Source organism: Dromiciops gliroides, chromosome 2 (assembly GCF_019393635.1).
Source record: "Dromiciops gliroides isolate mDroGli1 chromosome 2, mDroGli1.pri, whole genome shotgun sequence".
Classification (NCBI taxonomy): Eukaryota; Metazoa; Chordata; class Mammalia; order Microbiotheria; family Microbiotheriidae; genus Dromiciops; species Dromiciops gliroides.
In genome coordinates this window covers 346,388,638-346,413,578 of record NC_057862.1, presented here as the reverse complement: position 1 = coordinate 346,413,578, position 24,941 = coordinate 346,388,638, and the positions used below count along the sequence as shown (strand labels likewise).

Sequence of the window (24,941 nt, the reverse complement as noted above, 5' to 3'; positions counted from 1 at the left end):
CCTTCCCCCGCTATCAAAATCCTATCTGGTAACAAATTTAAAAAGAGAGAAAATAACATCAATAAAAAATACTCAGAAAAAAGTTCTGAAAGTCAACGAGCATTTAGCGTCAGGCACTGTGCTAAGTGCCTGGGATACAAAGGGCAAAGAATGATCCGTGCTTTTAAGAAGCTCACAATATAAAGAGACAACACAGAAATGATATGTACCAAGATAAATTGGAGATAATCAATAAAAAGAAGGCACCAGCGTTAAAAGGAAACAGGAAAGGCTGCTTGCAGAAGGTAGGATCTTAGATGATAATTGAAGAAAACCAGGAAATGCAGGAGGAGATGAGGGAGAGAGTTCTAGACATGGGAATGGCAAGTGAAAACATTTAGAGTTGGGAGATGGAGTGTCCTCTTCATGGAACACTGAGGAAGATTGTGTCACTGGAGCACCTGGAGGGAAGTAAGGCATAAGAAGACTGGCAGGTTATGAAAGGCTTTAAAAGCCAAACAAAGGATTTTATGTTTGATGCTAGATGTAATAGCAAAGCCCTGGAGTGTATTCAGTAGGGGAATGATGTGGTCAGACCTACCATTTTAGGAAGATCACTTTGACAGCTGAGTGGAGGATGGACTGGACTGGAGAAAGATGAGGCAGGAAGACCAATTGTTTGTCAAATGTAATAGTCTAGAAATGAGGTCATCAGAGCCTTTACCAGGGTGGTAGCTGTCTGCTGGAGCAGCTAGGTGGTGCAGTAGATAGAGTGCCTGGCCTAGAATCAAGAAGACTCATCTTCCTGAGTTCAAATCTGGTCTCAGACACTTCCTAGCGGTGTGACCCTGGGCAAGTCTCATAATCATGTTTGCCTTAGTTTCCTCATCTGTCAAATGAGCTAGAGAAGGAAATGGCAAACCACTCCAGTAACTTTGCAAAGAAAACTGCAAACGGGGTTATGAAAAGTTGGACATAACTGAAATGACTGAACAACAACAAAGCAGTGTCAGAGCAGAGAAGGCAGATGAGAGATGTTATGAAGGTAAAATAGATAGGACTTGAAAACAGATTGGTTATGGGCATGAAAGTAAAGAGTTGAGGATGACAGTGAGGTTGTGAGCTGGGGTGACTGGGAAGATGGTGATCCCCTAGATTGTAATAGGGATGTTAGGAAGAAGGGAGTGATTGGGGAGAGAATAATGAATTCAGTTTGCACAAAAAGGAACACAAACAGCAATTTAGATACCTTGTAAAATTTATCATGCACTCTTTAAAACTGTGTAAAACTGTGGTTTCATATTCCCTTTTTATTCTCTTGAAAATTGAAATACTTCTGTTTTTTAATGATTATGTTCATAATAAAATATCTTTAAAAATAAAATAAATGTCTTGTCTTTCAAAGTCCAGTTGCAGCCTCCTTGAAACTTCCCCAACTCTGTTCCCTTACTTGTTTTTTTTTTTTTTTAAGTGAGGCAATTGGGGTTAAGTGACTTGCCCAGGGTCACACAGGTAAGTAAGTGTTAAGTGTCTGAGGCCGGATTTGAACTCAGGTCCTCCTGACTGCAGGGCCGGTGCTCTATCCACTGCGCCACCTAGCTGCCCCTCTGTTCCCTTACTTGACTTACTATAACGAGAACTGTCATTTGCTTTAAGGTTTGAGATCTTTATTAATGTATCCTTTCATTTGATCCTTACAACAATTCTGTAAGATAGGTACTTGGAGGATATTATCCCATTTTATAGATGAGAGAACTGAGGTTCAGAGAGATTAAATGACTTGTTTATAGCCATGGAACTAATAAGAGTTAGAGATGATACTTGAACTCAGATCTTTTTAATTACAATTCAACATTCTATTCATGACCATACTGCTTCTCAAAATAATTCTATACATTTTGCATTTTTATATATTATCCTGTCTCTTTCTTTCTCTGTTTTCTGTCTTGTATCTTCAGAGTTTCATGTCCTTAAAATTAAGAAATATCTTCTATTTCTTTTCCCTTTCCTCAGTATAGGTGGCACATTGTTAGGTACATGGCAGGTCCTCAAATATTTGCCCGACTTTTCTTCTTACTACTATTGCTAATTCTTGATCATGCAGGGATTAATCTTTGTTTTTTGGGAGGTTTTTTGTTTTTTTTATTGTTTTGGGAGGCAATCAGGGTTAAGTGACTAGCCCAGGGTCACACAACAAGTAAGTGTCTGAGGCTGGATTTGAACTTCGATACTCTTGACTCCAGCTCTGGTGCTTGATCCACTATCCCACTAGCTGCCCCCAGGGATTAATCTTAAATCAGAAATATGTATTGGGCTGGTTGCTCTTTTCTCTCAACTATTATCCCAGAAGAATGAAAATTCCTTGAGGTCAAGGGCTTTGTTTTGGGCCTTAGTATTCCCATTTCCTGGCACAGTATCTTGTACAAAGTAGCCACTTAAATATTTCAACTGAATTATTAATCATTTATTAGAGCTTTTACCTGGAGGCTGGGATTTAGTGGAAAGAACAAGGTCTCTCCAATCAGAGGATGTGGGTTTAAAATTTGTTCAGTTGTTTCAGTCGTGTCTGACTCTTTGTGACCTGATTCCGGGGTTTTCTCAGCAAAGATAATGCCATTTCCTTCTCCAACTCATTTTACAGATGAGAAAACTAAGGCAAACAGGGTTAAGTAACTTGCCCAGAATCATGCAGCAAGAAAGTGTCTAAGGTGAGATTTGAGCTCGGATCTTCCTGACCCTAGGCCTGGCACTCTATCTACTCGGCCACCTAGCTGTTCCAAACCTGCTACTGATTATTTATGTGACCTTAGACAAGTTACTTTCCTTCTCTGGCCTTCATTTCCTCTGTCAAAAAAAAAAGGGTAATCTGGAAGTTCCCTTCCAATCCAATAAATCTATGATCATGAACTTAAAAAAAAAAATCAACCACTCAATCTTATCTTTAAATTGCTTGGGTAAAGGTTTTGGTGAGGAAAGTAGAAACTGACAAAAATTCTCGTTTGAAGTTGTATAAGGATTAATTTTATATCTTTTGTCCTTATATCACCTAAATTTCTCAATATATATCCTTATCCTCTTAGAGAGCCATTGATTTTTAACAAATATCCCTCCCTTCCTCCCAAACAGGAAAAAAAAAGTTAATAAAACTAAGCACCAGGGCAACTAGGTAGCACAGTGGATAAAGCGCTGGCCCTGGATTCAGGAGGACCTGAGTTCAAATCCAGCCTCAGACACTTGACACTTACTAGCTGTATGACCCTAGGCAAGTCACTTAACCCCCATTGCCCTGAAAAAACCCAAAAAACAACAAACAACAAACAAACAAAACCCCAAACTAAGCACCACATCAACCAAGTCTGACACATATCATGCCCCACACACATGGTCCCTCACTTCTATCCCTCATTCATAATTAACTTACTTCACTAGAAATAATGTCAGGATTCTTCGATGAATCAGTGATGTCCAGGCTTACTTGGACCATAACCATGCTTGAACTAGCATTGACATTTTTTTTAACTGGCACAGCCTCCACCCAAAAAGAGTTGGTTGTACATCTCTATGTGTGGGGAGTGGCGATTAGACATCTGAACTAAGCATCAGATGAAGGTGTTCACACAAGTACCTTCCAACCAGGAAGTCTGCAGTACGTCACTGGCCTCCACCCATAAATACTTCCTGCTTCTCAGACAATGCCACTCTGGGGTCACTAGAGTGAGGTGGGAGGTGTGGCAACCTATGTGTCCTCTACTGTGCCTGAACTTGCCCCCCTCCACCCCCAGCAGTGTGTTGGTATAGTGTCAAGAACACAGGATTTGAAATGAACAAACTACCACTTTATTGTTGTGGCATTTAGCAAGTTATTTCAGCTAGGCGGCAAAGTGGATAGAGTACCAGGCCTGGAGTCAGTAAGATTCATCTTTCTGAGTTCAAATATGGCTTCAGACACTTACTAGCTGTGTGACCCTGGGCAAGGCCCTTAACCCTGTTTGCTTCAGTTTCCTCAACTGTTAAATGAGCTGGAGAAGGAAATGGCAAACCACTCCAGTATCTTGACTAAAAGAAAACCCCAAATGGATGGGACTCATATGACTAAAATGACTGAACAAATCACCTCTTCTGGCCTCAGAAAAATGTAAAATAAGCAGATAGAGCCTTAAGGTCTTTCACAGATCTAAATAATCCAGGATGTAGCAGAAAGAGCAGTAGTCCTGAAGTCAGGATGCCTCAATTTGATGGAGAGCCCTCATCCTTCTAGCTATGAAGGAATGAAAAGTCACATATCAAGCGATCAATAAACATGTCATTCAATGAATATTTATTAAGTACCTATTATACACCAGGTACTATGCTAAGGGTTAAACATTCATGTTTATTGAGTGATTGGCCCATTATATACACTGACTGATTCAAGGCAAGTTACTTCAGTGCTTGCTTTTCCTCCTCTGTTCTGATTACTGACCTCCTTGGCTTCCTTTAAGTGCCAACTAAAATCCCACCTTCTGCAGGAAGTCTTCTCTGACCCCTCTTTATTCCATTGCTTTCCCTCTCTTAATTATTTCCTGTTTCTCCTGTATATAGCTTGCTTTGTATATATTTGCCTGTTGTCTCCCTCATTAGATTGTAAGCTCCTTGAGGGCAAGGACTGTCTTTTGCCTCATTCTGTATCCCCAGCACTTAGCGCAGTGCTGCCTGGCATATAGTAGCTGCTTAATAAGTGTTTATTGAATTTGAACTCTTTAAGTCTAAGTAGCAGAGAAGGTGTCAACCTGCAATGGCAAAGAATAACTCATTTCAGGGAGTTCCTTCTCCTAATGAAGTTAGGTCCAATCCCTGGCCCTATCTGATTTATTTACTATTAAAAAGTGCTTTGCATCCATTTCCTCATTTGATTCTCCTTAGTCTGTGAAGTTGGTGGTTCTGAGCGAAAAGGACCCTGGATTTGTAGTTAAAAGACCTTGGTTTTTCATCCTAATTCTGTTATTTACTATCTGGTATGACTCTGGACATGTCACTTAAAGACCATCTATTTCAAGCCCATTATTTTACAGATGAGGAAACTGAGGTCCAGAGAGATTAGTGGCTTTTTTTGGGGGGGTGGCATGGGGCAATGAGGGTCAAGTGACTCACCCAGGGTCACACAGCTAGTAAGTGTCAAGTGTCTGAGTCCGAATTTGAACTCAGGTCCTCCTGAATCCAGGGCTGGTACTTTATCCGCTGCACCACCTAGCTGCCCCATGTGTCTTCTTTTTCTAAAGTCCTATGTTCTATTAAGCATTAACCTCATTATACAGGTGAGGAACCCTCAGCATCATTCCTATCCTCTTTTCTTTGTTCTAGTCTTTTAGGTTGAGGTGGTCCCTTGCCTTGCCAATGCCCACTTCTCTACTTGTCCCCTGGATTCATTTATGCCCCTCTTGCTTCCTCTGACATCTTGTCACATACCCTCTCAGTGCCTATTTTTTAACTTCTCTTTGTCATCTTCAAGTATGATCAGATCTTCCCAATCCTTAAGCCTTTATTTCCCTCTCCTATTCCCCACCTCGAGCTGTCTCCATTTTCTCATCTCCCATTCACTTCTCAGAGCCTTAAAATCTACTTGCCATTTCCCCTACCTGACTGAAGCTGCTGTCTCCCAGGCCACCAGCGATTTCTATTTCTAATCCAGTGACCTATTCTCAGTCCTCCTTGACTGTTCTGCAGTTATCCATCTACCTCTTCTCCCCCTAACACTTCTTAGTGTTCTCCCCTTCCTGGACTCCCTTGTTGTATGGTTCTCTCTACCTGACAGACCAATCCTTCTTAGTCTCCTTTGCAGGGTCATCTTCCATATCCTGCCCTTTATGCTCTGGCCTCTCTCTTCATGATCTCATGAATTAGATTCAACTGTATGAAGAAAATTCCCAAATCTACACATCCAGCTCCCATCTCCTGAGATCCAGCAGCCTGCCTGAGAAAGGCATATATTGGGGCAGCTAGGTGGCGCAGTGGATAGAGCACTGGCCCTGGATTCAGGAGGACCTGAGTTCAAATTTGACCTCAGACACTTAACAATTACTACCTGTGTGACCCTAGGTAAGTCACTTAACCCCAATTGCCTCATCAAAATAAATAAATAAATGAATGAATAAAATAAAAGGCATATATTTTTCCAATTACATGTAAAAACAATGTTCAACATTTGTTTTTTTTTTTTAATTTTGAGTTCCAATTCTCTTCCTCCCCACTCCTTAAGAAAATGTAACAATTGGAATGATGCCACCTGCTGGAAACTTACTGTAGAAGAGTTCCGCGCATGAAGCGAAGCTCTTTAAGGGCAAGACCAGGAGTCTTTTCTTTGGAGTCAGGAAGTGACTGCTTGTGGGAGGAAGAAGGAAGAGATGGGGGCTCTTTCTCACACTCTTTCCTGAGGACTCCAGCAGAGAAGGGAGCTAGAAATGCGCTCTCCCTTTAATAGATAGGAATCTAGGCCTTTCTCTCTCTCTTTACCAAATTCTTATTCTCCTTAATAAATGCTTAAAAGTCTAACTCTTGCTAAAGCTTATAATTTATTGACGACCACTCATTAAATATTTTAGACAGTTTAGCTAGAATTTTTGCCCTTAACAAAAACAAGAAATTTTATATAGATTATACATATGCTGTCATGTAAAACATATTTCCATATTAACCATGTCTAAAATGGAATTAATCTTTCTTTCCCCCTGACCCCACTACTCATCCTAACTTCTCTATTCCTGCCAAGGGCACCATCTCTTTCAATCACCTAGAATGCCAACCTAGGAGTTATCCTTGACTCATAACTCTCATTTACTACCACCCCTAAATTCATTCTATTAAAAAGTCTTGTCAGTTGCACCTTGATATATTTCCCATCATTCCCCTTCTTTATCCTTATACCATAATCACCCTAGCTGAGGCCTTTATTACCTCTTACCTGAACTGCTGCAATAACCTCCTGAGCAAGTCTCAATAGATCTAGTCTTTCCTCTCTCATTCTTTTTCCACACAGATGCCAAATTGATATTCCTAATGTTCTAAAAATACACATCTAAGCACATCACTCTTGCTCAAGAAGCTTAAATGGCTAGTCTTTGCCCTAGGATAAACGGCAAACTCTTGTATTTCACCTTTAAAGCCCTTCACAATCTGAAGCCTATTTTTCCAGCCTGATTACACACTATTCTCCGTGAGCACCATATTCCTACCAAACTGGTCTGTGCTACTCTTCTTGTATTGCATTCGATCTCCAGGCTCTGTGCCTTTGTACAGGATGAGCCCATGCCTCCTCCACTGACTGGCTCCCTTCAAGTTTCAGCTCAATGGTATCTCCTTCAAGATGCCTTTCCTGATTTGCCCCAGTTGTTGGGTTCCTCACTGACAACTGCCATGTGTTAATTTTGTATATATCCTGTATTTATCTGTGAATGTGCTGGATTGCCCAGCAGAATGTAAGTTCATTGAGGGTAAGGACTGTTTTCACTTTTTATATTTATATTCTCAACTCCTAGCATTGATGCCAATGGTACATAGGAGGTACTTAATAAATGCTGGCACTTAATAAATGCTTATTGATTGAAACTTGCCCATGGATGACATCACTCAGCTAGTAAGTAGAAGAGTTGAGACATACTAATAACCAAGATATTTCAACTAAGTCTAATGCTTTTTTCTACTATACCAAGCACTCCATACTACTTCTCTAGCTGCTAACCAATGGCTATCAATTTCTTTTTTTTCTTTTTTTTTGCAGGCAACGGGGGTAAAGTGACTTGCCCACGGTCACACAGTAAGTGTCAAGTGTCTGAGGCCGGATTTGAACTCAGGTACTCCTGAATCCAGGGCCGGTGCTTAACCACTGCGCCATCTAGCTGCCCCAATGGCTATCAATTTCAACAACTAGATTAGAGACATGGGTCATTTCATACGATGCCCCAAAATAGTCCCCTTCCCACAAAGCTGGTTAGACATTCCCCAACCTTCTCTAGTCATAAGACATACCCAGCCCTGAAAAACTAACATACTAAAGGCTCAATTCGGCTGATGTCACATGCCTGGAGCACTGCCATATTTGGTATCTTATCTTTTTGTTTTGTTTTGTTACCCCATGCGCACTATCTTACAGACAAGCAACATGTATAAGACTGGCTATATCTCATAATATGACGAGGGTGTAAAGTCCATATCTCCAGATCTCACAGACAGGAAGTCAGAGAAGAATGACATCCATTTTGTTACTGACGGCAGTTTTATGGGTTTGCCACGCTTTCTCAAAGTGGTCTACAAAGCACTAGCTTTCACTGTGAGAACCACACACACATCCTTTCCCTTATTGCCCCTAGTTTAGCCATATCTCTGACTGAATTCAATCAAAGCGGGTTCCAACTCCTCTTGGGATGGACAAACAGTATTTATTTCTTGCCTTCTGTCTCATTCAAGCTGCTCTTTTAGTCATATTGGGAAATATATCTTTGGAGAAGAGGAGGTCTACTTGATTATATTCCAGTCCCTTTCTTAACTTGGAATCTATGGGGAAAAGCCCAGGCTCTGATGAAGTCTCTTCAAGGATAACTGGTCTCAATGCTATGGGAACTTATATGTCTGACACAGGTCATAAATTTCTCTCTCTCTCTCTCTCTCTCTCTTGGTGGGGCAATGAGGGTCAAGTAACTTGCCCAGGGTCACAAAGTTAGTAAGTGTCATGTGTCTGAGGCTGGATTTGAACTCAGGTCCTCCTGAATCCAGCGCCAGTGTTTTATCCACTGTGCCACACCTAGCTGCCCCCAGTCATAATTTTCTATACCTTAGTAGACATTCTCCATGATATCTTATGGCTTCCCCCCTCCTCCTCAAAATCCATCACCATCCCATAGCCAAGCATCTGGGGATGATCTCTATACTAGCTAGATTGACCTCAGGTGACAATCTATTTCTGAGGCTATATAGATAGGAAGCCTTTTTTTGAGAGCTATTCACTATTTGTGTGGCCGTGAGCAAGTTACTTCAACTCTCTGGGACTTTAGGGTTAGGGTTAAGATATGCTGCAGCCATATTAACTTCAACTGAACCCTTTCTTGTTCTTCCCAAACCCTCTCCTCTTCCTAAGTTCCCTCTTACTGTCAAAAGCATCGCCATCCTTCCTGTCACCCAGGTTCACAACTTTGGTGTCTTCTTTGATTCTTCACTCCCCCTCCCCCCACAATTGAAATCAATTGTCAAGTCCTTTGATTCGACCTTCATAAAATCTCTCATATATGTCCTCTCCTCTCTTCTGCCACTGCCAGTAGCCTGGTGCGGGTCTTCATGCCTGGATAACTACAATACCTGCTGGTTGGTCTTCCTGTCTCAAGTCTCTCTCCACTCCAGTCTATCCCAGCTGTCAAACTGATCTTCCTAAAATGCTGGTCTGACCACATCACCCCTCCTCCCATTTAACAAACTCCAAGGACACTCCTTTTACTTCTAGGATCAAATAAAAAATCAGCTTTCGAAGACCTTCAGAATCTGGCCCCTTCCTACCTTTATGGTCTTCTTACAACTTACTCCCCACCATGTACTCCAGTAAAACTGGCTGGTTTGCTGTCCCATTCACAGGACACTCCATCTACCAACTCTGATTGTTTTCACTAACTGTCCCCCATAATAAGCTAGCATTTATATTTTGCCTACTATGTGTCAGGCAGTGCTAAATACAAATATCTTATTTGATCAACAAAAACCAGTGGAGGGAGGTGCTACTGTTACCCCCCCATATTATTTTTTATTTTAAAATAATAAGTATTTTTATTTAAAGGTTTGAGTTTCAAATTCGATCCCTCCTTCCCTCCTTCAGGCAGTAAACAATCAGATACAGGATATATGTGTGCAATTATGCTACCACCATTTTAAAGTTGAGGAAACCTAAGCAAATGGGAGTTAAGTGACTTGCCCAAGGGCACACAGCTAGTAAGTATCACAGGTTAGTTTTGAAGTCAGGTCTTCCTGACTTCATGGTAGCAGTCTATCCATTGTACCATCTAGCAGCTGTCCCATGGCTTAAATTCTCTCCCTCTTCTGTCTTCTAGCTTTCCTGGCTTCCTTCAAGTGTCAGCTAAACCTCAAACTTCTGCAAAAAAATTTTCCCAGTCCTCCTTAGTCTTAGTGTATCTCCTCACATCTCTAATTTAGCACATAGATAGATAGTGCTAGTACACAGTTGCTTAAACATGTTGTCCCCTCCTTCAGACTATGAGCTCCTTGAGACCGGGGACTGTTTTTTGTTTTTCTTTGTATTCCTATCTCTTGGCATGCTGTGTGGCACATAGTAAACATTTCATAAATGCTAGCTGAGTAACTTTCCTCATTCGCAAACTACGGGCTTCACTAAGATAAGCCTCTGAGGTCCCATCCATATCTAATCAATCAGTTGGCAAACATCTTTTTTATGTGCCAGGTCCTAGGTGTGCAAAGAAAGACATAAAAGTTCCTGCCTCCAAGGAGCTTATATTCTAATGGTGAGAACATACAAATAAATAGGTGCCAAAAAGATCTAGAGTAGCTAGAAGATCATCATAGCTCTAAATCTATGATCCTATGAATCAGGGGGCACCTCGCCTTTTATGAGAAGGCAGAGAAGGAAACATTAATGGAAAAACGAGCTTTCATTAAAAAAACAACAACCCATGCACAATTCTTCATTGTCAAATTCACATCAATGACTATGTCAGATAGCAGCCTGACCCAACGCTGACAATACTCTTGGACCCTCGCCATCTCCTCCTAGGATCGTCAGTGTTCTCCTGCCTTTAGGCTCAAGACTGGCTGGTAGCAAAGGCAGGAGGTTTAGAAGGTCTCTGTTAGAGGTTTGTGTCACGAATCCATTGAGCTCAGGTGAGTGATAAATGGGCAAGATGTCAACTATGGCAACAATAATCTGTATGACTTCACCACTGGCTCTGTTCTCAGCGTTTCTGGTACAGGGAGGAGATGGATAAAGGAGTCCTTTGATACCCTCTTAGCTGAGTTAATCCTGAATAAAAAAAGACATGGAATCTGGCTTTCAATGAAGCTTCTCTTTTTGACTCAGTCTACCAGATGGTTTGACCAAAACAGAGTTGGGGGCGGGGTGTGTGTGTGTGCAAGAATTAAAAAGGAAACAATTCCTTAATCCATCTAAATTAAGTTATAATGATGGAATTTCAGGCATAAGCAACAGAACAAGGGGAAGATAGATATGTTTTAACAGAGAGGGGAAAGTTTTCTCCAAATCTCTTGAAGCATGGTAAATGGCTCCTTACACTACCTTACTGAGACTACTTTGGAATTCTAGAGGAAATTGTTTTTATGCTCAATTATGTTGGGAAAAAGAACAGCTCTTTAAGTGGTAATACTAAAGGAAGAAATAGCTGATGCAAATACAAGTTATCAAACACATTTGAATTAAAAAAGGTTAATACTCAATCTTCTACCACCCTCCACCTCATCCCCAAGCCCACACTGTGGAAAAATAGCAAAAGAACACAGGGTGCAAAGAAATCTCTAGTCAAAGAAGGAAAAAGTGGGAATGAAGAAGAAAGCTAAAAAGAAGGAAGAGGTTTCTTTGTTCTCTGAAAATTTGCAAACTCCATTCAGCCTAACAAAATACATGAACATTTAGACTCACTTTCAAATTATATCAGGCCCATAAGGCAGTTCTGGGTACTACTTCTGGAGGTGGAAGGTAGGGAAAGGGATACAATTTGCAATTTGATTAGTATAGTATAGGGAACTTTCAGTGAGTAAACTCTGACAATTTTGAGTGTTTTTTTTTTAAAGTTCGGATAAGCTGGCAACAAGCATTTATTATTTATTTATTAGACATTTTTTTTTGGTGGGGCAATGAGGGTTAAGTGACTTGCCTAGGGTCACACAGCTAGTAAGTGTCAAGTGTCTGAGGTCAGATTTGAACTCAGGTCCTCCTGAATCCAGGGCCAGTGCTTTATCCACTGCGCCATCTAGCCGCCCCTGCAACAAGCATTTATTAAGCATTTACTCCATGCCTAATGCTGAGCTAAATGTTTTAAAAATAAAATAAAATAAAAAACTTAGCTATTATTTGCATGGCTGTTAGGTTGTCAAAGCCAAAGGCTACATTACCTGGAGGCCAGCTTACTGCTGATGAGCATCTGCCATTCTCAGACAACAGATCCAGTTGGCCAAAGGGATCCTACATAAAACCTTGCCACCATAGTCCATACTCCCAAAGCTTATGCTCTGTTAGCAGAGGTTTCAAAACCCCAGGGTCACTCCCACACCATGACAAGAGCATCTGAGGAAGACTTTGTGGAGAGCCTGACTGTATGGTGGGTACCCATAGTATACATAACATCAATGGATCTAAAAAAAAAAAAAACAAAACCCAGCACATGGGGGCTGTTGAGGCCCTCTCTGTAGAGATTTATGGGAGGTCGTAGACTGAAGGGACACCAAAGAAGAAGAAATGAATTGATTATGATCCTCACTACTGAAGAGAGATCACAGGTCTCCAAAAGACCCATCGAAATACATGGCCACCAAAAATAGTGAGACAGTGTGATACTGTAAGAAAAATGCACTGGATATATATCTGAGTTTTGCTACTTACTCTTGTTATAACTTTGGGCACGTTTCTTTCTCATGTTATAGTTTGGAAAAATGAAGGCCAGAGAATGGGGATTGGATTAGATAATCTCTAAATTCATTTCCAGATCTAAATCCTATAATTTATGACTATTAAAATACTCAAAATATAAATCTGTTCTATTAATGAAGTCTAACATTTATTTTAAGCAGCTATGCCCCGTGGCTAATACCCACTTAATGTTCAATGAAGAGCAAGAACAAATGTAGGAGAAAGAGAGAGAAAACAAAGGAGGCATGTGATAAGGTGCTGCCAACGATTGCCTCCAGTACCACTTAGCGGCACTAGAGTCCAGGATGCCTACCCCTGGGCTAGAGGCTGACAATGAAGTAACTCTGACGAACACAAACAGAATAACCACAGCTAACTCATTCTTCAATCTCATTCTTCAAACCACAAGCAGCATTTTCACAGTCTCAGTTCTCCTCCTTCCTCACGCTGTCATAGCAACACAATAGCAGGCATACATGACATCTTCAAAAGCCCCATGTGGTGTGGACGCAGCCAGGGAGCCACCAGCATCACGCCTCGGCAGGAAAACTGTAACCTTACTGGGGTCTGTGATCTCCCCTCCTGTCCGGCCTGATTCACCAGCACTTGCTCTTGCCTCAGATGATATTTGTGACTGGCTTCCATGGCAATGAGTTATGTCAACGGCAAGGAGACAATGGTGAGTCTGAGTGGAACAAACAACCCTTATTGACAAACACTTCGGTTATCAGCAGGTTCCACGAAAAGAAAGGACTAGAAAAAAGAACAAAACTTGAAAGAAGATAAGAAAAGAGAGGCAGCTTCATATACAGAAAGAACAGTAGATGTGATGTCAGAAGCCTTAGCTTCAAATCCTGGCTCCGTTATTTACTGCCTATGGGACCTTGGAGAAGTCTCTTCCTTTCCTCAAGGCCTCAGTTTCTTCACTTGTTAAATGAGAGAGTGTGGGACAAGATGGACTACGAGGTCCCTTTTCAGCTAAATATCACATGAAATTATTATCCTGGGGTGTTTCTTAAAAACAAATATTTTCAGGGTTGAGTTTAGTCTTCGATTGATGAAGACATTGCTTCCAGTGTTACAAGTGCCAGAACTATGTAGCACTTTTCCCTTAAGACCATGAAACATTTTATCCTTACTAAGTGTTGTTCAACCCTCTCCTAGTCTGTGATGTGCCAAGTATATTTTATTCCAGACCATGATTCTCAACTCTAATCCTGACACACTCTATGTACTCTTCAGGGATAGGACAAAATTCATTACAATAGATCACAGATTTAGAGCTGGTAGGGTCATAGGTTATCTGGTCCAAATCTCTCATTTCAGAACTGAGGAAACTGAGGCCCAGAGAAGTCAAGTGATTTGCCCAAGGTCAGCAGAGCTAGGATTTGAACCCTGGGCCTCTGACTCCCAAGAATAGTACTCTTTTCACCCATACCAGGCTGCGTCAAAATTCAGTAAGTATTTATTAAACATCTACTACGAACCAGGCACTATTTTAGGTACCAGAGATACAAAACCAAAAATGAAACCACCCCCACCCTTAGAGAACTTCCATACTACTAAATTATCAGGGCAAAATAATTCAAATTAATGTGTGTACATACACACACACGCTGAATACATAGTAAAATAGCTTGAAGACAATTTTATGTTATAAATCTAGTCCATTATGTGGAGTACACACGTATATGTTAACACATTTACACATACACATCATATAACTGTGTATCAGCATCAACAAATAGGAAACGTGCTATTACTGCCCAAATGCTGACCACTGCTGTGCTAGATGCTGAAGCCCAGGAACCTGAAATTATTTTCCTGAACTTCCTTTCCCTATCCAGTGGAATCTCTGGGTCAAAGAATATGGCTATTTTGGCTAATTCATCTGTATAATTTCATATTGTATTCCAGAATTGTTGGACCAATTCACAACTCCACTAGCAATTCAGAACTTCTTTAAATTTCATCATTTCATTTCAATCTTCACTTTACCATAACCATCTCATGAGGTAGGCCAGACCCCCAGCTGACATGTGGAAATTGAGGTTCATAAATGTAAAGACCCTTGTCCAAGATTATAATGGCTAGTGAGTGGTAAATCTTGGACTACCTATGTGTGCAGTTCACTTCTCTGTGGGCTTCACATCCTTCTCTCTAAGAGGAGAGCATGGGCTCACACTTTAGGGTCCTGTCAGACTTAAAGCTGTGCTTCTATGAAAGCAAAAGTGAGGCAATAAAAAATTAACAGCACTCCAGCAACCTGGCATCCTGAGGAAGCCTCCCTGTGCTCATCCAGTATCCAGACCAACTGAGATGAAGCTATTTTCCTTTTTTTACCATACAGCTCAGCAGGTAAACAAATGCTCTAAGCCCTGGCAGGCATGGCTAAAGTAACTGAGAAAACTTGGATGAAAGGGGTGTTGTAAAGCATGGAGGGGGAAGAACATCAGTGTGGCTTCCCGAAAGGGATGAATCACATCATTTCTGAGACAAACGCCATGGCTTGATTTGATCATGCTAAGTAACTAACAACGATCAGAACAGCAGAAGAGAGAATGATTTTTACGGCATTGGTCCATGCACTGAAGCAAGGAACATTATAGAATTTAGAGCTCCGAGGGAACTTAAGGGTCATTCAGGTCGAATCTTTCTTTTACAGAGGAGGTCTAGATAGGAAAAGTGACTTACTCATAGTCATACAGGTAATAAATGACCATTTTTTTTTTTTAGTGAGGCAATTGGGGTTAAGTGACTTGCCCAGGGTCACACAGCTAGTAAGTATTAAGTGTCTGAGGCCAGATTTGAACTCAGGTACTCCTGACTCCAGGGCCGGTGCTCTATCCACTGTGCCACCTAGCCGCCCCCATAAATGACCATATTTAAACCCAGTCCAAATCCAGTGCTCTTTCCATTATACCAAGACAGAACATTCTACAGACCAGTGGATGATAAGTTTTTTATGTTGATGGCACTTACTAAATAAGAAATTCTAATAAGCTATCAACACATACTGATTGGGCATTTATTGTATATATTATACTATACTTTAGGAATGAGAAGAGAAATAGAAGTCCAGAAAGTCTGTGTCGTCAAGGAGACTATCACCTACCTGAGAGCTAAGACTAAATGACATGGAATAAGTAGAAAGTCAGGCAGAACTGTGGGTAATGAACACAAGGAGTTCTCCATCACTGGTCACCTTCAATGAGAGGCTGGGTGACCAATTCAGTGGAACACTGTTGATAGGGATTCCTGTTCAAGTTCAGGCACAATCACCCAAGTAATTCATTAAGAGAAAACCAAAGAGGGACAACTGCTTAGTTCATTGAAAGCCCTGAAGACATGGGATTCCAAGTCTATATTGATTTCAATCCATTCACCAGAAATAATGATAGACAGTAATATTACAAGGATTCAAATGTCATAACTATTGACTGACAACTTATTATTTTATAGTAGCTTGGAAAATAAAGTATAAGATAGGATGCTACTGTCTTTAGCTACAGGCAGAACTCTAGGGAAGATTTTAGACAGAGGGGCAACAGGGGCAGCTAGGTGGCGCAGTGGATAGAGCACCGGCTCTGGAGTTAGGAGTACCTGAGTTCAAATCCGGCCTCAGACACTTAACACTTACTAGCTGTGTGACCCTGGGCAAGTTGCTTAACCCCAGTTGCCTCGCTAAAAAACCAAAAAAACAAAAAAAGAAAGAGGGGCAACATAGGGGGCCATATGACTAAATTGAAAAGGGCAAAGCTGTTTGGATTACAACTTAAATTCCAGCCCACGTCACCAAGACCTGGTTCAACCACTTATTAGCCGTAAAGATAATTCACTTCAACCTCTCTGAATCTCTGTTTCCATCAGTAAAATGGGAATCATCTTGCCTAACCTTATTTATCTTTAGTCATTCTTTATTGCTATTAAGACAAAATACAAACTTCTCGGGTTAGCATTTAAAAATTTTTTTTTCTAATGAAATTTTAATCTTTTCAATAAACAAAAATTGACTTTTTAAAAATTCCTCCTACACACCCCAATCTCCACTATTAGAAAAAAGAAAGAACCTTTGTAAGAAATATGTGTAGTTGAGCAAAAGATTTCAACTCATTTCTTTTTTAAAAAGAAGTCACACTCTCCAAAGGACCATCATATCTTGCATTGAGCTCAGAAGGCAGAGATATCATGCTCATCAGATTTCTAGATGATAAAGCTGGGATAGTTAACATACTGGATGACCGATTTAAGATACAAAAAGGATAGGCTAGAATATTTATAATTGAATTCTGTTCCTCTTTGCAAAAATGTGCCTGATGAAAATTCTATTCTTAATTCATACTCATAATTTGGTAGGCTGGTATACATATCTGCATTGAGCTAGAAATGTCTATTAGAGTCTATATCCCTTTCTCTTGAGCAAAGTCATATCTTTTACTGAATTAGGCAGCCTCTTCCCCCACCCACCCCAATTCTCAACTGACCAAATGTTCAAGATCCAAGGAGCTATTGGCTCAGAGTGCTGTTAACAAAGAAAAGTAAAATGAAAAAAGAAATAAAGTATTTAAATGACTCACCATTAATAGTTAAAAAAAAAGGTACCTGCAAAGTATAATTCAGCATACTGAATCATACTATCCTGTTGACTTCTATTACCTAATAGGAAACATATCCCAGGGGAAAAAAATCTGGCCTCAAGATATGAAAATCAGGCTTAAGAGTTCTAAGACTAAGGAAAATATATTAAGACATGACAGACAAAATGGGCTTCTTGAAAAGCTACAGGAACAGACACGAGTCCTGTTTACTCATCCAATCAACACATTTATGAAGTGTTGAGTAAGATATAAAATGCTCTCTTGAACAGATAATACCTAAGTGCATTCAATTATTATGTAAAATCTGAGTAGATGGGAATGGCAGGGAATAGGGAAGATCATTTCATGCTCTTCTGCAAAATGAAAATGTTGCACTAGATGATCTCTAAGGTCTCTCCTAGATTTGATGGGCTGTGATTCTCTGGGCCTTTTCTGGCTTGGATGGTGGCTTCCACAATATGAACAGGAAATGAAGTCCTCAGGCTCCACTGCTCCCTCCCTCCTCAAACTTCTCTCAGTGCCTACTTGTAGTAGCCATGGCTGACACTTGAGGTTTCTAAAATACAAGGAGGCTGGCTCTACAGCAGAGGTATCAAACTCTCAACCAGCTGTCCTGCCCTAATGAGATTAAAATTCAATTGGGAAATGTTTAAACAAAACAAAAATACAATATAGAGGATAATAATTTGTTTCCTAAGTCAATACGTGGCCAGCAAAGATCTATTTCTATTTGAGTTTGATACCACGATTTTAGAGCATAGTTCTCAAGCATAACATTGAAACATTGACTCTGGAAATCTACTCTAAAGCTTGTTTGTAGGAGCAGAATGTTAGAATCAGAAGGGACTTTGAAGATCTTCTCATCTGAACCCATTATTTTACAAAGAAAGAGGGGATGGGAAGAGAGGTAATTTGGGCTAACTCATAATGATTATAACAGCTGACACGATTACAGTTAAAGTCAGCTAAAGTCAGACCGTTTCATTCTGCTATCAAATGGCTTTGTCATCATCTGTGCAATTCACCAAATCTTCTGAAAGTACCTTCGGTGAATAAAGCACTATGCTGATCTCCTAAGGGATAGAAACTTTTAACCAGGACAAGGTCCCTGCCTCTGGAGCTTCTAAGAAAGTCTAACAATGCAGGATAGAACCTTGCCTTTGGCAGCAGGCTTTCTGGGACTTGGCATGAGACCAGCTGCCAAATACGAACACACACAGGTCCGACTCAACACTTCACTGTACAATGCAATTTGGACCCAACCCAACAGGATTTAATCATTGAAGGACCAAAGACTTCATCGTAAGGCATTGTCACTTCACACAGCCCTGCCCTTCATGAAACTCCGTGCCTTTTATCTCTTTACACTCAGCACCATCCAGAGCAGACTCAAATTGACTTATGATGTACCATCCAACAGATGCTTCTATTCTAGCCTGAAATGTCTGTGAGGTCTGAGATGGGAACTGCTTCCAGAAAGTAAGCTACACAGAACAAGATCAAGAAGCAAACTTCAACCATGAGCATACAGATTTAGAGCAAATGCAATCAAACATAAAAACTAGATGAACCGGGGCAGTTAGGTGGCGCAGTGGATAGAGCACTGGCCCTGGTGTCAGGAGGACCTGAGTTCAAATCCGGCCTCAGACACTTAACACTTACTAGCTGTGTGACCCTGGGCAAGTCACTTAACCCCAATTGCCTCACCAAAAAAAACCACACAAAAAACCCTAGATGAATTCACAGAAACCAAGAGTATGTCCTTGTACCAAATGATTCTTCAGAGGTGTTAGCACTTACTCCTTTCCCCTGCAGCAAAAAAAAAGGTTGATTTTGTATAGGTTTTCACTATTTATTTGTTGCTGTTCCTTTTGCTGTTCCCCAATCCAGAGGGCAAATATAAATTCTCAGAAGGCAGGGACAGTTTTCATTTTTTGTTTTTGCATCACTTAGCACTGATTGACTCATAATTGTTGATTAATATGTTTGTCAAATTAACATGAATTGCTAATCATGGAACCAAGAATGAACCTTGACTAATGCAATGGAAATGATAATGGATGGGGAATTATGAAAGCTGGTATTTTGAATTAAGTCTATATAGTTCTTTTTTTGTGGTGGCTAAGAACTGGAAATCAAAGGAATGCCCAGCAACTGGGGAATGGCTAAACAATCTGTGGTATATGATTAGAATGGAATATTATTGTGCTATAAGAAATGACAAGTTTGTATCAGAGTTATTGAAAATTAAAAATATGTAAAGTACTTTTCAGACTTTCAAGTACTATTATGAATTTACTTATCATCATCATCTTCATTATCATTTTTACTATCCATAGATTATTGAGGTCTACTTTGAAATGACTTCTACAATGCTTGCTATATACAGTACAAAGGTAAACTTCCTTAAAATGACAGCTTCCTCAAAGAGGTTTAACTGGATTTATGGTGTTAGCAATAGTCTTAACACAAAAAGATCCAAGCCCAGCACTGGCTCACTAGTTACCTAGGTTTCCTCTATAATAGCTTAATGAGGAGCAACCATGGTATAGAAGAAAAGCTAAGAGCCCTGAATATGGAGTCAGAGTTCAGTTGGATCAAAAAAAAGAAAAGAAAAGAAAGAAAGAAAGAAACAACAAGCAGGATGATTTCAGAAAAACCTGGAAAGACTTATATGAACTGATGTATAGTGAAGTGAGCAGAACCAGGAGAACGTTGAGCACAGTGATAGCAATATTATTCAATGAAGAACTGTGAATTGCTTAACTATTTTCTGCAATACAGTGATCCAAGACAATCCCAAAGGATTAATGATGAAGCATACTATCCACCTCCAAAGAAAGAACTGATATTGATTGAACACAGACTGAAGCATGTTATTTTTTCACTTGTTTCTTTCATTTTTTTTCTTTTGTTAGTTTTTTTTATACCAAATTACTAATATGGTAACATTTCACATAATTGCACATGTATAACCTATATCTGATTGCTTACTGCATCAGGGAGGGGTCAGGGAAGGGAGGGAAGGAGGGATACGATTTTGAACTCAAAATTTTAAATAAAAAAGACCATACAGTTCTTTAGGGTAAATTATTTAACCTGCCTGGGCCCCAGTTTCCTCATATGTAAAATGAGTGGGTTGGCCTAGATCTGTCTGACCTCTCTTATGCACTTAATCATCATTCAAGTTCTACTGTAGTTATTTGTGTACACATCTCTGAACCACAAATTTCTCAAAAATAGGTACTCCCTCTCAGTGCTTTGCACACAGATTAAACAATTGGTCAGCCAATAAGCATTTATTAAGTGCCCTATTATTTACCAGGCTAAATGCTAAGGATACAAAAAGAGGCAAAAGACAGTCCCTGCCTTCAAGGAGCTTACAATCTAACAGGAGAAAGTAAGCAAAGAACTACGTACAAACAAGCTATATATGGCATAAATAGGAAATGAGAGGGAATCCTGGTCTCCCTACATGGCTGACCTCAGACACTTAACACTTACTAGCTGTGTGACCCTGGGCAAGTCACTTAACCCCAACTGCCTCACCCCCCCCAAAAAAAAAGAATAAAAATTAAAAGGGCTTGGGAAAGCACTTAGGATACAAAGGAAAATGAAACCATTTTTCCATCAAGAAGTTTACATTCTGGGGCAGCTAGGTGGTGCAGTGGATAGAGCACCATCCCTAGATTCAGGAGGACCTGAGTTCAAATCCGACCTCAGACATTTGACACTTACTAGCTGTGTGACCCTGGGCAAGTCACTTAACCCCAATTGCCTCAACCCCCCCCCAAAAAAAGAAGTTTACATTCTCTAACTATGATTCTAGATGATAACACTTCACTACTCACTTTCTGACAGCAAGATGATGGATTCAAGATGGAAGGAAATATGCACTTTTGGACATGGACAATGTGAAAATCTGTTTTGCAGGACCAGCATATTTGTTACAAATATTTTTGTCTTTTTCCCCCCTAATGGTAGGGGTAAGAGGAGAGTAAAAAAGTACTTGTTAATTGAAAAATAAAACAAAATTTAGAAGGACCTTGCATTCTACTGAGAAGCATATACAAGATAAATGTTAGTTTTATAGCAGAGGCACTAGCAGTTGGAGGGCATTCAGAAAAGGCAATCGAATGGTAGCCTTTAAGCTGAGCTTTAGAGGTAATTCTTGGGATTCTGAGAGGTGAAAGTCAAAAAGGATTGCATGGCAGATATAGGGGACAGAGTCCAAAGGACAGAGTTGGGAGATAGAGTAAATTGCATATAAGGAACAGGAAAAAAAAAGTATGGTTAAATCTTAGTGTATAAAGGGAAATAATGTATATAATAAGGCCCAAAGAAGCAGGTTGGAACCTGGCTGTGAAGGGCTTTACATGCCATTTTAGTTTGTATTTGATCCTAGAGGTAATAAGGAACCACAGGGAGCTTATTGACCAAGGAGTGACAAGGTCAGTCATATGCTTTAGAAATATCATTTTAGCAGACATCTGTGGGAAGGATGAACTGAAGAAGAGATAAGCGTTTGTTAAACAGAATTTCTAAGATCTCTTTTTAGCACTGAAATTCCATGACACTCCCTTCTCACAGTAGAACAATGCTATGATACAATATTGCTTAATAGTATACAGTTACATGACATTTATGGACAATCTGTATCCAGCTACATAGCATAGCACATTTTCCCAAAGTTATTTTTGTAAATTCCTTTATATAAGAATTTGAGGACCATAGGATGTCAAATCTTATAATAGAAGTCATAGTAGGAAGAGCTCTATTGCATCATACTGTCTCTGATCTCTAAGGTTCTCTCTGGCTCTCTCTTTAGACTGATAACCATTGAAATGGGCTGGAAAGATACTACCACCCCCATTTTCAGATGTGCAATTGAGATGCTAAGTAATAAAATAATTTGCCAAAGTCACAGCTAGCTACTGGCAGAGGCAAGTCTCCTGGCTCCTCCTGATAGCCTAGTAGATAGAGCACGGGACCTGGAGTCAAGTAGAATCAAGATCAAATCTGTTCTCAGATTCATAGCTGTGTAACCCTGGGAAGTCACTTAACCCCTGCCTCCCTCAGTTTCCTCATCTGCAAAATGGGGATGATGTATGTAAAATACTTTGCAGACTTTCAAGTACTATATGAATGTTACTTATCATCATCATTATCATTTTTACTACCCATAGATTATTGAGGTCTACTTTGAAATGACTTCTACAATGCTTGCTATATACAGTACAAAGGTAAACTGACTTAAAATGACAGCTTCCTCAAAGAGGTTTAACTGGATTTATGGTGTTAGCAATAGTCTTGACACAAAAAGAACCAAGCCCATCACTGGCTCACTGGTTACCTAGGTTTCCTCTATAATAGCTTAATGAGATGCAGCCATGGTATAGAAGAAAAGCTAAGAGCCCGGAATCTGGAGTCAAAGGGCTCCAATCCCACTCTCTCCATTTATGTAACCTCAGACAGTTTTCCTCTCTGCACTTCAGTTTTCTCTTCCATAAGAGAGTGAGGTAGACCAGATGAAATCTAAGGTCCTTTCTAGGTCTAATTCCTATGATAGCAAAAATAGTGCAGTACAGTGGAGAGAGAGAGTACTGGCCTTGGAGTCTGGGTTCATAATACTTCCCCCTTGATGCTGACCACCTGTGAGGCCTGTGGGAGCTAGCATTGTACAGTGGGAAGAATCCCTCTTGAGAGGGCCTGGATTCAAAATCCACCTGACAATTACTACCTGAATGACCTTAGCAAAGTCATTTTGACCTCCCTGGTCCTCGGTCTCCTTATCTGGAAAAGAGGAGATCTGAATTAGACTGAGATCTTCCAGCTTTAGAGATATAACCTCTCAGTTCCTCATTTAACCTCTCTGAGTTTCAGTTTCCCCATCTGTAAAATGGGGCCTATCCTACCCACCCCTTATGTCATGGGGCTGTGAGGAACAAAGAAGAATGTATGCCAGGTGCTTGGGAAACTTTAAAGTGCTATGTAAATATGTTTTAAATTATGACCAATGCATCTCTCCCAGGCAGGCCCTTTGATTCCCTCGAAAAAATAGCAGCATGATTTCTAAGAGGCAGAGACCACTAATGAGATAGAGACCCAAGGACTGACTAAAATGACATTCAGATTCTCTCCTTGATGTGCAGGGAACCGGACTGGAGAGCAAAAGTTCTCTTCTTTTCATAAGTACTATTCTTTTGCCATTTCTTTGCCCCTTCAAGGTTGCCCTTGATATTCACTTTTACAAGGATACTTAATGGATGCCTCAGAGCACACATTTGACTGGTTCTAGGCTTGGCACTGCTTCTAGGGAAGGCCCTGGATATTCCCTTTTAAAAGATTCTAAGACAGCCTTAGGTTAAGTAAACTAGTAGGCTTCAATCAATTTTACACCCACAAAGGAATCATTGTAGCCCAAGTAGAAAGCAAATAGCAAACCCTGGGCCCTTTGATAAGCACCCAAAAGATTACAATCAATAAAAGCAAAACCTTTCTACCATTTCCTTCTCCCCCCCCCCCCAGTCCTCCTCGGATCTTGGAATATTTGCATTATAGGCTTAACATAAGCTTAGCTTTAAAAAAAATTTTTTTTAACCGCCATCAAAAAGCCCACACATCTTTTTTCTTATAGAGTCCACTCACTCCCTAACCTTACTTCGGTTCAATATTGGCTCCAAGCTAAGGAAAATGTAGATAAAAGATTCCTAGCTGGTGTTTTTCTCACGTGGAGCAATGATAACTTTCCCTCAGCCCTGGGCTCGGACTTTAGAGGCCAAAGTAACAAAGAGAAGGGGCCTGCCTGGTTCTGCATGGAAAGCCCCGTCCCCTTGTTCTTGCAGGCTGCGATCGGAGCTTAGCCTACCTCCCCGCACCAAAAAAGCCCAGTTCAAAGATGCTGGGGACCCGCTAATCTCCATAAAGGCCAAGGGATCAGCGTTCTTCCCAAAGGCAAGCGGGGAGGATCCTTGTGTATTCCCTGCCTCCCTGAGTCGCCCTACCAGAGGAGGAATGGAGAAGAAGGGGAGGAGGATGGGGAGAGGACCAGAGGATCCTGATCTCCCTGCACTGAGAAGAGAAAGGATGCGATTTGGAGGCCCAGGGATTTTGACCTTTGTATGCACATACAGAGGGAGGTGCTCGTGGTCGTGGGAGGTAGGGACACTCTCTGTGGCCATACCTCTGGAGGGGAGAAAGGGGGAGAGGGGAGGGGAGGTCTGTGCATCACTCACCTCCTGAAGTCAAAGGGCATGTTGGTGCCGGCCCCTGGGAGGGGGGACGGCCCCGAGACTGCAGGGGACCACGGCCGGGCTGGGGATGCGTGGGTTCGGCGCCCGCCCCCTCCCCCGGGCGTTACTCTTCAAGCCTTGCCGGCTTCCTAGCCGGGAAGTGACGGGGCTTTAGGACGCTTTGCACCAGCCCATTGGGCGCTGGCGGGAGACGCTGGAGCGGCTACTTCCGCTGCCCAGTTAAAGGGGCCTGGGGAGCAGGCTCTGCTGGAGAACACGTGGGGATCCCGCTGAGAGAGGCGGGCTTGCTGATATGCAGTATTGCAGCGCGGGAAGGGTAGGGGGCTGGCGCGGGTGGGGGTGGGGGGGCCGGAAAATGCTGTGTTCAGTTCGCTTTGTTCCTCCTTGCCCCCACCCCCACCCCCAGCCCAGCTCCTTGGGCTTGGTGGCAAACAGCCTTCCAAACGTTCCTCATCTCCTTGCAAGGTCAGGTAGTTCAGAATC

The 24,941-nt window shown here is 41.1% G+C and overlaps 1 protein-coding gene across 1 annotated transcript in view; it reads right to left on the bottom strand.

The window, feature by feature from the left end:
* The window catches only part of ERGIC1 (endoplasmic reticulum-golgi intermediate compartment 1), a 152,408-nt gene extending 127,775 nt beyond the window's left edge, over positions 1 to 24,633 (bottom strand). The window contains exon 1 of the mRNA XM_043986278.1: positions 24,441 to 24,633. Coding sequence (XP_043842213.1) covers positions 24,441 to 24,460 — 20 coding nt within the window. The 5' untranslated portion in view covers positions 24,461 to 24,633. The remainder of the gene's footprint in view (positions 1 to 24,440) is intronic.
* Positions 24,634 to 24,941: the final 308 nt, after the last annotated feature.